The sequence below is a fragment of the Trichomycterus rosablanca genome, chromosome 26, assembly GCF_030014385.1.
Source record: "Trichomycterus rosablanca isolate fTriRos1 chromosome 26, fTriRos1.hap1, whole genome shotgun sequence".
NCBI lineage: Eukaryota > Metazoa > Chordata > Actinopteri > Siluriformes > Trichomycteridae > Trichomycterus > Trichomycterus rosablanca.
Window position 1 is genome coordinate 12,536,398 of NC_086013.1, and position 15,003 is coordinate 12,551,400.

The 15,003-nt window shown below is 42.8% G+C and overlaps 1 protein-coding gene across 1 annotated transcript in view; it reads right to left on the reverse strand.

Annotated features, from left to right (window-relative positions):
• The window catches only part of atp2a3 (ATPase sarcoplasmic/endoplasmic reticulum Ca2+ transporting 3), a 71,607-nt gene that overhangs the window by 45,261 nt on the left and 11,343 nt on the right, over positions 1-15,003 (reverse strand). Inside the window, exons 2-3 of the mRNA XM_062989114.1 lie at positions 2,718-2,735; positions 2,012-2,094 (exon numbers count right to left, since the gene is read on the reverse strand). Coding sequence (XP_062845184.1) covers positions 2,012-2,094; positions 2,718-2,735 — 101 coding nt within the window. The remainder of the gene's footprint in view (positions 1-2,011; positions 2,095-2,717; positions 2,736-15,003) is intronic.

Genomic DNA, 15,003 nt, shown 5'->3' on the forward strand with positions numbered 1-15,003 from the left:
GCCACAGAGAACAGTGTAGGACCGGATTGGGACTGAATCCGCCTAAACTTCTCTCAAACCGCTACTGTTTTCAGCACGTCGTGTTCTGTGGTGAGTCAGGCCGTTATGTCCACAAACAGCTTTAGAAGAAGCAACTGGTTCCACTGAAATAAAAGAACTGCTGTGTGACTGTAGCGCTTTTGTCACCTAGTTACCAGCAGCTTTTGTTCTCGCAACATGCAAAAACGTCAGGAGAGCAGAATGCTAGACATTTTAATATATTCAAACAGGCACCCAAATGAGTCCGGCCAGTGGGCGCGAGCGAGTCCTCCGAGTCTTTCCATCACGTGCATGCTTTTGCAGAACGCACGCTGTGGATACACACACAACATGCAAATACACACTAGCTGGACCAACACACACACACACACACACACACACACACACACACACACACACACACACACACACACACCCTCGCTTGAAATCTCTATGGGAGGCTAAAGCTTTTTGTATTTGATGTTTTTATTAGCATGTAAAAGGATTAATGGTGGTCATGCAGCCAGACGCTCGGGTCCTCACATCGAAATAATCAGCCTGTTTAAGTCTGAGGCGCTAAAACCTTTTAATGTCGATTGAAACGATACGTGACCATGTCTGCGCAAGTCTGAGCGTGTATGCATCGTGTATTACAAGTTGTTTTGCTATCCGAAGTCAGACGGAAAGTTCATAAAAAGGTAAATTTATGAAAAGTGAATTAGAAAAACAGACCCCGTAACTGGGTTTAATGGGCCGGGGCTTCGGAAAGTCTGAAGCCGCTTTTAGAAAGGTTCAGAGAGCGCATTAACCTGCTACCTCAAATTATTAACACGACATGTAAAACCGACCAAGCACGAAGGCCAATTAGTCCCCAAATAATACAGGACAAGAAAAAAAAACATTGTAACTTTTGACCAATCAGCTTTAGACACACTCAGGTCAAATGTTCAATTAGTCCCAAACCCAGAAATTTAAACTAAGTTCAACTCGGCGAAAGGAAGTTTATTTATTTATTTATTAGGATTTTAACGCCATGTTTTACACTTTGGTTACATTCATGACAGAACAGGTAGTTACTGGTTACACAAGATTCATCAGTTCAAGTTTAATGTCAGTCATGGACAATTTTGTATCTCCAATTCACCTCACTTGCACATATTTGGACTGTGGGAGGAAACTGGAGCTCCCGGTGGAAACCCACACAGACACGGAGAACATGCAAACTCCACACAGAAAGAACCCGGACCACTCCACCTGGGGATTGAACTCAGGACCTTCTTGCAGTGAGGCGACAGTGCTACCCACCGAGCCATTATGGTCGACTCAGGTCGTGTAACTAACTAGTCTCAATAATAATGACACATATTTGGACTGCCATACCCAAGCCTAAATATTCCTTTTTGATATTTTCATTCTTATATTTATACCTAAATGTACCTATATGTATATATCGGTTATGATCTATATTATTATTACTATTATTATTATTATCTGTATATTATTACTATGTCTGTATATTATTACTGTGTGTGTGTGTGTGTGTGTGTATATATACAGTATATATATACATACATATATATATATATATATATATATATATATATATATATATATATATATATATATATATATATATATTTATATGTATACATACAACAATGTATATTATTGCTCCTATTGTATATGTTTATACCTGTAACAATATCTTTATTTCTATATTTATACTTATATATCTGTATATATTGTTTATAAAAATAGACACTACTGCTATTATTATTATTATTATGCCAGATGCACAATTTGCACACACTGTTTTGCATACAGTATATTGTATATATGCACGTTGTATATTCGCTCCACCCTAATTACTTTATTTGTGTCTGTCTTTCTGTCTGTCTGTCTGTCTTTCTTTCTTAGCGGTTGTATAAAAGTATTAAAGAAATACTCTCTTCAAACATTGTGAACAGGGTAAGTGAAACTGAAAAAGACTTACGAATGACACACAGGCAGCGAGCAGAAGAATCCTGACCAGAAGATCCTCGAACTGTTCTACCACCAACTCCCATAGTGACTTTCCTGCGAGAGATAAACATTTTATGTCATTACGGTAACATCGTTTCATTTACAGATGTTCACGTTCAGAGATGTATAAGCAGCATTCATTTGAAGCTGACCTAATAAAGTGGCTGCACTGGGATTTCACCACAGAAGTGTATACGACAGACTAATTACGGGCTAATGAGCTATTAAGATGGAAGAAGATCATTTGGATACGTTGGTGCCACTGAGGACAACGGGATGATTGCAATTGCAATCAAGATGAGAGAAAGAGAATGAAAGAGGTATGAAGCACCTCTACATTTAATTGCATATTACTAGATAGCTTTACTGTACGCTCATGTAAACAAGCCCATTTAACTCGGTGTTTTTACCAACGGGGCAGCTTGTTTATTTAATAAAATGTGTTGTGTTTATTCTCAAGTGCAATATCATGATTTGTTTAATGAGCTGAAATCATTCACTGGAAAAATCAAAAAATCATTTAATAACAAAAACAACTCTAAGTTGGGGGGGGGGGGGGGGTACTTTTTCACACCCCTGTATATGTTCTGTACGCTCACACAGACAGGCTCGTCTTGCACAGGAAGCGCGTCTCAAAGACGGAGTCGTAATAGCGTGTTGGAAAGATCAATATTTACCTTCCTCCGCCGGGAGCTCTGTCCGTCCAACCCCGCCGAGAGATCCGTGGAGGAATGAAAGAGAAGAGAGAGAAAAAGAGAGACGTGTTAGCAAAGCCACATTGCAAACATTTTGTTTAAACACAAACAGAACCATTTGTTAGCATCCGCGTTGGTTCTGTGCCGAGAGGCGTTCTCTGTCCCGGTGAAAGTTAATTACACAAAGATGGAGAACAATGATGTGCAATAAAATCAGGGACACCCACAGGCTTTCAGGATTCACCTCGTACAATTTCACTGCACACATTAATAATGGCAAAAAATGTATTTGAAATAACCTGCTACTTTTTATTGGATTTGTTATTAAATCTAAAATTCAGATCATTTCATTACCAATAAATCCTGAACCGCTCTCAGGTTGTGCAGCAGTAAAATATGCTAGCCCTCACCAGTGCTGGGATCTCGAGCTTAAATTTCAGCTCTGCTATCAGCCAGCCTGATGCCTACACAGTCCCACGACTGGCTGTGTGTCTGTAGGGGGAGGGACAGTGACTAAAACAGGGATTCTTTTCACTCATGCAAGCGCAACCTCTTCTGACCAGTCAAAGCAACACCCCTATTTTTATTCGGGCTTGGGACTGGCACTGAGAACACACTGACAGGTCCTCCCAATGGCTAGGCTGTTTCGGACAGGACACCAATCCCTCATGCACCCCCAGATACAGCCGATCATGTCTGTGTAGACATCCTGCAGGTAGTCGGGTAGACATCAATGACAGTCTGGATCAGTTGGCATCAATGTTCAGGGTTACTAAGTCCCACTGCATGGCCAAAAGTATGTGGACATCCCTCTTCAATACTGAGTTCAAGTGTTTGAGCTACATTGTATAATATAACAGATGTATAATACGAATTCAACACTTTGGGGAAGGAGCCATCCTGTCCCAGCATGACTGTGGACCCTTGTATGTATGTATGTATGTATGTATGTATAGATAAATAGATAGACAGACAGGCACATATAGATAGATACAGATAGTAGATAGACAAACAGACAAACCGACACAGACAGATAGTAGATAGACAGACACAGATAGATAGACAGACAGACAGATAGTAGATAGACAGACAGACAGACAGTCAGTAAGATAGCAGATAGACAGACAGACAGATAGATAGATCAATCAATAGATCGGTAGATAGATAGACAGACAGACAGACAGATAATAGCTAGACAGATAGATAGACAGACAGAGACAGATGGTAGATAGATAGATATATAAACAGTAGATAGACAGATAGACAGACAGACAGACAGACAGACAGAGACAGATAGTAGATAGATATATAGACAGACAGTAAATAGATAGATAGACAGACAGCAGATAGACAGCTATATGGACAGACAGAGAGTAAATACATAGACAGACAGACAGATTCAACTTTATTGTCCTTGCTCAGTACAGTTGCAACGAAATGCAGTTAGCATCTACCAGAAGTGCAAATATTTGCATTGTGCAGCACAACAAAGGACATCAGTAAACGTACATATTTATGGTTAGTATAATAATTATAACTATATATATTATAACCATAGCTATTTACGTATATGGTATTCGGTCTATATACATAGTAATATACAGTATACAAAATAATTATAATAAGCATAAGCAATGTATAACGACATGGTAAATTTGGTGTGGAAGATCTCATCCCCACTGAAAACCATAAATGAGGACGCTGAGGCTTTATTTTTATATCCGAGCTGCTTTTTCATTAAATATCAGGACACTTATTTAAACGACAAATCCTTACAGAGCTAATAGGCTGATTTGAAAAGCTTAGTATTTTTAAATGGTACTAACTTTAGTGTCGGTGCTGTTTGAGAAGCAGGTGGTTTGGATCGACTGTGTTTCCTAAACACTGCCGTTGAGTCATTTCTAAAAGCTTCTTAGTGAAGAGTGTGTGGGAGAGCTGGAGTGTAAGTGGAAAGAAACCACGAGGAGTGTGATTAAGCTTGTTCTTTCTAAGGAACACACTGACACTCGTTAGAAAAACATTAGTCTCAGTCCTCGGCATCAACAGTGCAGCAGTGGCGTGAAGCTTTGATGGATTTGCATGAATGATGCACTGATCTGAAGCCATGGAATAGTGTTCAAGAAGACTTTCATGAAATTCCACATGATCTGATCATCCCTGGAACATTTCGTTTACATTTCACGATTAACTAAGTAATCACTAAGCAATGTGCTCAGCTAGTTTTGGAGGACCGGACTGCCAGCTACAGGCTGGAGAATATGGAGTGTTTATATTGACCCAAGTGTGAGACCAGTAGCAGCAGCTTAACAGGGAACAGCCAATTAAATTGCTGAATTTGATGTAGTGGGGTTGTGTCACGTTGCATTTATGGCCAGGCTGCACAAAAACCCAGGTCAGTATTGTCCGTAATAGGAGCAGTCGATATGACGATGATGGACTTCTGAGACAGAGTTGGCGCCCACATTAAAAACTACATTCCCAGAATTACGCTGGAAATGTGGTACATGTATGGCTTCGTGAAGTGGTCTTGGTCAGCTACTGTGGTCCAGCAAATGTGTCCCTTGTATATAATAAAAAACACAAACATACAAGACGTTCACATGATCTAATTCAGTCTATTAACTGGTGTCAAGTGCAGCCAATCCGCTGCTGGGGATATTCGGAGGGTGTATATTCGCCTGACATAAACTTACTCCGTCGTGTGTGCAGTCCACCAATCCCTTATCCATACTTCGGTGGATTCACATACGACGAGCCACGCCTAGATCTCCGTTCTCCTCCATTTTCTGTACGGTCTTTTCCACCCGGCAGACTGGAGGCCAATTATATCTGCTGCAGGCATTAGCCAAATGTGCCTGATAGAGGGCACCCAGCCGACTGGTAGGAGAGCCGAGATTCGAACCTGTGAGCTCAGAATCTCAGCGCTGGTGTGCTAACAGATTAATCCATTGCGCCACCTGGGCGACAACGTGCCATTTTTCAGAGGGATTTAGAGTTGGATGGGAATTACTGTATCAGATCTGAGTTGTACATTGCTAAAGCTAGCACGTTTGCCATTGTGAATTAAGTCAACATAGTGAAGCAGTTCGGTGTCATTGTTTGAAAGTCAAAACTCAACAAATTTGGCAAAATTTCAGTTTTAAATTAAGGTTATTGGCTGTAAAACCGAAAGAATGAACGTAAAATCATTCGTTCGTCCTTCTGACATGAATGGAAATATGTGTGTGGAAATTTGCTACCCTCAAATATGGTGACGGATCTTACAATTAAGTCCATGACAACACACGACCCAAGAATACCAATCCAAGACTAAGCTTTACTACGAGCATCGTTCCTGACATCAGATTGATTCAGTTATTAGATGTGTGTGGGTGTGTGCTTTCATGTGTGAACGTTCCCTGTTGACGGTGCCCATTATGGCTGTTCTAACAGCAATTACATCGGGCACGCTGGGCATTCAACAGGATCTGACAAATGCTGGCATTACGGAGCAAACAAAGCCTCATAAATCCAGCCGGAAATAATAAATCCAGTCGGGCTGAAGGACTCCTGCGCAATGCGGAACTCTGAGTTTTAGGGGGGGACTGTGGATGAATGGACCGTGAAGAAGTTCAGTGGGGGGAAAAACCTTGGAGCTGATGCTAAAGATAGTGAAGGAAAATACGCAGAATGGCAGAGTGTGTGTGTGTGTGTGTGTGTGTGTGTGTGTGCACATTGTGCTCAGGTTTATCATTGCATTAAATAAAAACACAGCCTTTCCTGCTCTTATCTGAACGGAAAACTTTATTATCAAGTAATCTGATAAGACTCTAGTGAGGCTTTTCTGTTCACTCATACTGGCTGATTTTTTTCCAGCGATCACTTCTGCACAGGCACGTGCAGTGGAAACCAAAACACAAATCCTCCTGAGACGAGAAAACCTAAAATAACACGGTGGCCAGATCCCGAAACCGGTGCTTAAGAACATGGGAAAAAAAAAGCATGAAAGCTATAAGGAGGTTTTAAATGTGTTTATTTCTCTTTGATTGGGTTCGGGCTGTGAAATTGGCCGGCGCTGAGAGAAAGACTGAACGGAGGCTGAGAACCTCGGGTGAATGAAAGCGAACGTGATCTGCTTTGAACTACACAGGAGAGTCTCCTTTCATCCGTAACTAGCTTAGAAGACGTGCAGTGTCTGAATTGAAGTGTGTGAGCGCGGTGTGAGGAGATGGGACTGCTCGTACGTCAATAGGCGTGAATCAGTTAGCTCTTACACTGACCTGCTGCGTATGACAGAAGAATTAAAAATTCAGCCTGGAACCTGATGAATGACGGGAGATGAACATGCCAACAAAGCTTATGTAATAGTGTGCTTGATCTGGCGACATTAAACCACTACGTCACACCAGAAACTTGCTTAGACTGGGCATGACCAGGCAGGCACTGGGAGATTAACGGCATATAAAACCCTAAATAAAGACTTACATAATACAAAACTGTACGTACATCAGCAATTTGCTGGAAAACTAAAGACATACTGTCAAATCCAATCCAATCCAATAATTTAGCTTTATTTTGGCTGTGATACTAGCTAGCGTTTGATCTGAGCACTGTCAAAGCACTGTCTAACCTCTAGCGCAGTAGGACTAAACTGCATCACAGTGAGAGTCATTATCTTCCAAAAAGAAAAAAACAACAACTTGGAACAGTGATAAACCTTCCCAAGAGTGATCAGCTTGATTAAAAGTCTTCAAGGGTCACAAACAATTCATAAATGATTCTTCTATTTAATTTTGATCAGTTGCTTTATCCTTGTCAGGGTCGCTGCACATCCGTTATTAAAACATTTCTTTTTAGCAGGAGGTCATATATCCATCAGCTGAAACTGAGGCTTACTTTATATTTTATGTACAGATAGAAAAAAAATTCTAATACTGATAGAATAAAATCTATGATATAAAATATACAATATAATACAATTATTTAATTAATGAATGAAACCCTAGACATGCTAACCTGTCTTAAGCTGGGTGATAATTAAAGCTCTACTAAAAGTGTCACATTTCATGGCAGTCATTAAATTACACTCATAAATTGAATCATAGAATAAACTTAAACTACAATACACAGCACAGCTACCTTAATAGTTGAACATAAACCTAGAACATCCGACGGTTTCAAATACGAAAATACTCGTCCGTATTTTGACACACCCTCCCTCTGCGTCCACAGGCTCGGTTGGGAGTTACCCGAGTTGTGTTTTAGCTGCTTTACACTTCGACATCTTGAACATTTTGACTAAGCAATTGTTAACTGAATTGCCGTAGGATTGCTAGTGTAACAGCCTTTTCTGTGGAGTAGTGTCCTGACAATGTTTGGTGCATTTCGTCTCTTTGGGGATTCCATAATCAATAGAACAGAAAAGGCACAAAAAAAATTGGCAGTGCCTGCGGCAGACAAAATTGGCCACCGAGTCCGCTGGGTGGGAAAGACTGGACTAATAAGTGGGCGGTGTCTTCAAACACTGTGTAAGGACCCTGGTTAGCAGCCCGAAGCACCTACACACAAGCGAATAAGAAAGGGTTGAGGGGTCGCTCAGGTGGCGCAGCGGTAAAATACGCTAGCACACCAGAGCTGGGATCTGGAATACATCGTATCGAATCTCAGCTTTGCAATCTGGCTGGGTGGCTATATGAACAACGTTTGGCTGTTGTTTATACAGGGTGGGAAAAGCCAGACCAGGTTCCTCATAACTGGTGCAATTACGACCTCTGCTGGCTGATTGATGGTGTCTGCACAGAGTAAAGGAATAATGCTGATCGGGGTGTGGCTCTCCATGCACAGGGCTGATTCGCATAAGAACTCTCCTCATGCAGGTGAAAAGATGCAGTCGTGTACTGCTCGTGTGTTGGAGGGGGCGTGTCGGTTTGCTCTCCGCAATCGGGCCGGGGGTCAGCACCAGTAGAGAGGAAGCGTAACACAACAAGGTCAAAATTTGAAAATTTTAAAAAACATTAAACAAATGAAAAAAAGAATTAGAAGAAGAGGTTGAGGGACTGTGCAGGCGTCCGAGGGGGAGAGGGGCAGGCAAACACACCCTCCTCAAATGCAGTTAAGATTCCCAGCAGCAAAAGACTAATTGGCTACGCTAAAAATCATCAGAAAAAGGGAGAAAATGCTTAAATAAAAATGCATTTTGCACAATTATGCATCATCCAAGCGCCATTGTTTTGCCTCTATAGATGGCGCCTATGGTAGCATGCACCAGGCACAATAATCACATGTACCCGTGGCCTGGCATGGAAAGAAACCTTTCACTACAGTGCCAGGACGTTTGCCGTCTTCCAACAATCCCTTTCTCCGAGTGTGCATGTGTTCTTACATGCATGTTAGGCCAAAATCTCTGCTCCGTTACTGAAACCTCTCTGGCGGGGGTTGTCCCCGTGCGCCTTTTCCGCCAACATAACCTCTGTTCTAGCTATCTATCCATCAGAACAAAAGCATGACGCCGGGCAGGTACAGTAACAGCAAGTCTTCTCGTATAAAAGATTTAAGAGGAGCCAGACTGGCTGCACGAGCAACCCTGGAGACAAAGAGCCTCGGTGAAAGAGGGAGGGAAGCAGGGAGGGAGGGAACAGCGGAGTAGAAGGAATGGAGAGGAAGGTTTGAGTGGGGTTTCCCAGCCACCCTGTGCCAAGGATTCCCTCTGTGTCATGTGGGCCTCGCCGGCCTCGATCTGCCCAGGCGCATTCCAACGTACTGACTTCAGCCTGGCCTCAGACACACACTCATGCATATACACACACACACACACACACACACACATGCATACACACACCGTCCCGCCCTCCCGCTCATGAAAACAAGTGCCAGCCTGTTTACACACTGGCAGGCAGAGTCAGAGGGGAAACACTTCCTGGAAATGGTTGCCAACAACACGGAGCTCTGAACGAGTTTGTCTTGAGAGGCAGGAGATAATCTGCCTGATACAACAAAAGAGACGTGCTAATGCTAATATATGCATGATGTTAATAGTAAATAATAATATATCACAGCAGTCTTGGAATTTTGTTATATGTACCTATAATTTGGTCATATGTTCCTATTATTTGATTATACACTGATCAGCCATAACATTAAAACCACCTCCTTGTTTCTACACTCACTGTCCATTTTATAACTTAGTAGTTCTACAATTACTGACTGTAGTCCATCTATTTCTCTACATACTTTGTTAACCTCCTTTCACCCTGTTCTTCAATGGTCAGGACCCCCATAGGACCACCACAGAGCAGGTATTATTTAGGTGGTGGATCATTCTCAGCACTGCAGTGACACTGACATGGTGGTGGTGTGTTAGTGTGTGTTGTGCTGGTATGAGTGGATCAGACACAGCAGCGCTGCTGGAGTTTTTAAATACCATGTCCACTCACTGTCCACTCTATTAGACACTCCTACCTAGTTGGTTCACCTTGTAGATGTAAAGCCAGAGACGATCGCTCATCTATTGCTGCTGTTTGAGTCGGTCATCCTCTAGACCTTCATCAGTGGTCACAGGACGCTGCCCACGGGGTGCCGTTGGCTGGATATTTTTGGATGGTGGACTATTCTTAGTCCAGCAGTGACAGTGAGGTGTTTAAAAACTCCAGCAGTGCTGCTGTGTCTGATCCACTCATACCAGCACAACACACACTAACACACCACCACCATGTCAGTGTCAGTGCAGTACTGAGAATGATCCACCACCTGAATAATACCTGCTCTGTGGTGGTCCTGTGGGAGTCCTGATTATTGAAGAACAGCATGAAAGGGGGCTAACAAAGCATGCAGAGAAACAGATGGACTACAGTCAGTAATTGTAGAACTACAAAGTGCTTCTATATGGTAAGTGGAGCTGATAAAATGGACAGTGAGTGTAGAAACAAGGAGGTGGTTTTAATGTTATGGCTGATCAGTGTATGAGTACAGAATCCCAGCGATGGTGAGCTAGTAGAAAATCCTGATCTCGGCTGTAATTGTGTGTCTTTAACTATTATTTTTTTCAATAAGTAGCTAGTTTGGTAAAAAAAAAAAACCCTGTGGATTTTAAACTTGTAAAAATACCTAAAATGCTCATCCTTACAGGATAAGATTTCATGTCAATCATCACGGTCAGAAAATACGCAATACAGATATCGTACAGTCATACCTGTAATATTGGATATGTCAGACATCACCTATCACCACACCTGCTAAACAACAAAGTCCCGTCCACAACGTACAATAGCACCACAACATTACACAAGGCGTTGTTGTTTGTGCCGCGGCTTAAACACGTAAACAAAAACTTTTCAAAATGTTTGTCATGCCAACCAGACTCGTGGGCATGTATCCACAGCCTGAACTGCTTCTCTGCTCTGGAGTTCGTCCTGTATTCCAGTGTGTGAAGCGACATGTGTTGCGTCATTCACGTCTCTGATAATTAAACCTGACGACAGCTGGTTTGAGCCGAAGAGCCACACATGCCAGATGTTAGAGCATTAAATGCCCACTTCGGATCCTTAAAAATAGCATGGGCCACGCTGGAAATGGCACCATGGGTGTGTTCGAAAACCTAGGGAGCTGCCTTGCTGTCTTACTGTCTACATAGGCATGTCAGTGACTTATAAGGCAGGTTATTCGAACGCACTACTTAGACAGCGATTCCATCGGGTTTCGCATTTCGCGTTTAGCATCTTACCATTAAAACCAATAAACTGAGGTAGCACAGCACGCTAACATGTCAATATAACATCTTCCTTCATGTACCGATAACGGTTACATTTCCTGACAAGCCCGAACTTGCAAATAAAAACACTCGGTACAAATTTTCATATTTTATTTACGTTTGAAAATAACTCCATTCCTTTCTCCGCCCCGTCAGCCATGTTTATTTTTCTGTGAGAGAAGAGCACCCGACCCGCAATGAATGCTGGGATTGCCTTGATCACTAAGGCAGCGTCGGATGCTCACTCGTTCTTGAGCCAAAATAACATTGAAATATGAAGATGCCTCAGAAGTGAGGATTTTAAGGCATCTAGGATTTCGAACAGCCTCATTCTCGGGAGCGCGCACAGGATGACGTCAAATGCTGCCTATGTAGACGGCTCCCTAGCTTTTCGAACACACCCCATGAGTCTGACTTTGGCCATCATAGTGGAAACAAGCAGCGAAAAACAAAAGCAGTAGCAAAGCCACTACAGACACGGTGTAAATATTAGTACTGAGCTTGGATCAAGCATTGGTGTTAATGATGGTAAAACTTTGAGGTGTGACAACACTAAATGTGTGGGTTTTACCACTTTTTTTTTTTTTATATTTGAAATCTAGTCAGAAAAAATGTGAAAGTGTGAACCACGCCTGCCTGCAATCGTGAATATTGCAGAATGGGGTGGCAAAATGTATCAGATTCTGATTCCCGAGAGTGACTTTCTCTTCCACCAGGTCCAGACCAGACCGTGTGTCCCACTATTAAACGTATGTGATAAATCTACAGCAGGTTCTCATTCAGACAGGAAGTGATCTTACTGAAGTGTTTTTGAAAGAACACATACAAGTCGAACCTGTGTGGCACTGTGAATTCTTGAGTATCTCTGGAACGTGGTGTCTGCTGTGAAAGCTGCTGGCTTGTACCAGGTGTCGCCCGTCTTTATAGACATGCCTGTACCCGGCTCACTACCCAGGAAATAAGATGAAAGTACAGGAAGGTGCATGTACACACACGTACAGGTTCACACACAGGTAAACTGAATCCACATCAACACCGTTTATAACTGCTGGCTGTTACAGTCAAAGGCAACGCTAGAAATGTTAAGCCGACCAGGTACAGGGATAACATGGCTTAACATTTTCATTACGTTTTATTCTGGTTAGGGTCGAGACAGGTCTGGTTTTACTGGGAAACACTAGGCACAAGGCAGGTCCGGCCTGTTACAGCTTTAAAGGGGAAGGAAGCTCAAATGGTGCAGCAGTAAAATACGATAGCCAACTAGAGCTGAGATCCAGGCTTTCAATCTTAGCTGTGCTATCAGCTGGTCAGTTTTCGACACAGACAGGACTGACAGTGTCTAAGGGGGAATGGCTGAACAGCCTCGTCATTGGGGGGTGCACTTGTCGGTGCTCCCTCAGTGCAGGTCCCGTGCCCGGATACAATGAGGAGGGGGATTGGTCAGCATGCACACGTGGCCAAATCAGGTATCCGGACCAGGAGGATCCGCTGTGGTGTCCCTAAATACGGGAGCAGCCCAAAGCAGGGTGAGTACACTCACCGAGCACTTTATTAGGTACGCCTATTTGGTACATTCATTGATTATCTTGCTACAAGCTACAATTACTATAGAAATGCACCCAGTTGGTATTCGGCTACTGACAAGATATAAAGCCAACAGCATCATGTGATCAGAAATTGTCCACTGATAAAAGGCTGAAGAAAGTCAACCAGGGTTTGTGTTCCTTATAAAGAGGCCAGTACATTTAAACAGTATTTAAAAATCCCAACAACACTGCTGAACCTGCTATCCTCAGAATGATCCACTACCCTATAATATAGGCGGTTGTAGCCCAGCGGTTAAGATACTGGACTAGTAAGCAGAAGGTTGCTGGTTCAAACCCCACCACTGTCAGGTTGGCACTGTTGGGCCGTTCCTTGAGCAAGGCCCTTAACACTAATTGCCTGGACTATATACTGTAAACGTAATACCCTGCTCAGTGTGGTTGCCTGTGACTGAGAGATCGGGTAAAGGGGAGCTGACAAAGTGTACAGAGCGACAGATTATTAACAGTCAGTAATTGTATACCCCAAATTTGTATCTGTATTGTAAGTGTAGCTTATACAATGATCAATGAAAGTATGTACCAGACATGTGTACCTAATAAAGTGCTCGGTGAGTGTGATGCCCATGGTTTTGGAATGGCCCAACAAACTCATGGGCGGGTGCCCACATGCTTTTGGCAGTATAGTGTATCCAGTTCTTAAAAGCGTAAAAGCACAAATTTATTAGAGAGCAAGATTCTACAACTTCATGAAAGTAAGACGCATCGTGCACTCGCGCACGCACACACTCGCGCGCACACACACACACACACACACCGCACTGCAGGGTTGCTCTGCTGAAGAACCACAGTTTGTCGGGGGGGAGGTGTTGATGACTGCTGAGATAGACAAGCTGCACACATGCACAAATAACAAACTCTATTAAAAGTAACAATTATAAGAAAATAATTAAATTTAAACAACACACGATTCTAATAAATATTCGTTCTAATAAAGACGTTTAGCTTCTCTTAAAGCTTTGCATGAAGGCAGAGAGACGTGCAGTGCAGCGCAATTTGCCGCGCTTTACTCGTACGGTTGTCACCAGCAAGCAACAGAACATACCACAAGTGTCTGCAAAACTTCCGTCTTCCCTCCACCGACACCCTTTATCATCAAACAGCAGCTGCACAGATGTGACTGCCAGCTTCACGGCAGGAAATACGGAGTTGACTGTTTTCTGAAGAGTACAGTAATGGTTGGTAGCAGTTATAATATTTATAGTACATGCAAAGACATGATTAGTTACATCTAAGTGGGGGGTTGGGGTGTGGCCAAGGCCCCGCGATGGATTGCCATTCTGTGTTACTAAATTGTGCCCAGTGATTCCGGATTAGCCGGACCCACTGCAACCTTGGTCGGGCGTCCACACAAACACAATTGACAGTGTCTGAGGGAGGGAAGGTCGGACGAGGTCTTATACTGCTGGCACCGACCTGACTGGGCGTTTACACAACCACAATTGACAGTGTCTGAGGGAGGGAGGGTCGGACCAGGTCTCATCCTGCTACCACTGCGATATGCACGGTGGCTCGATGGGTAGCACTGTCGCCTCACAGCAAGAAGGTTCTGGGTTCGATTCCCAGTAACCACAAACTGCCTGTCCTGTCATGAATGTGTAAAATCCTAATAAAATAATTATAAATAAATCATTCTTATTTTGTCATTTAACACCCATGTGCTAGTTTGACTGGCACAAAACTACCACCACCGCGCTTCAGTAGCTACAGCGCAGTGTTGCCTGGTTTCCCTGCCCTAGATTTTCTCCTCTAAAGCCAGTTTGGTCATGGTGGCCAAACAATATTACCTAATTAAATATAACCACAAATCTCTCACACAAAGATTTTTCAACGCCCATGTGACCAGCAAAAATGTCAGTATTGCATCAAGCTGTTTCTTTCTTGCACTGCATTCGACGAGCCAACGGTAATGTAAAGCACACTTCACTGTGGACAGATT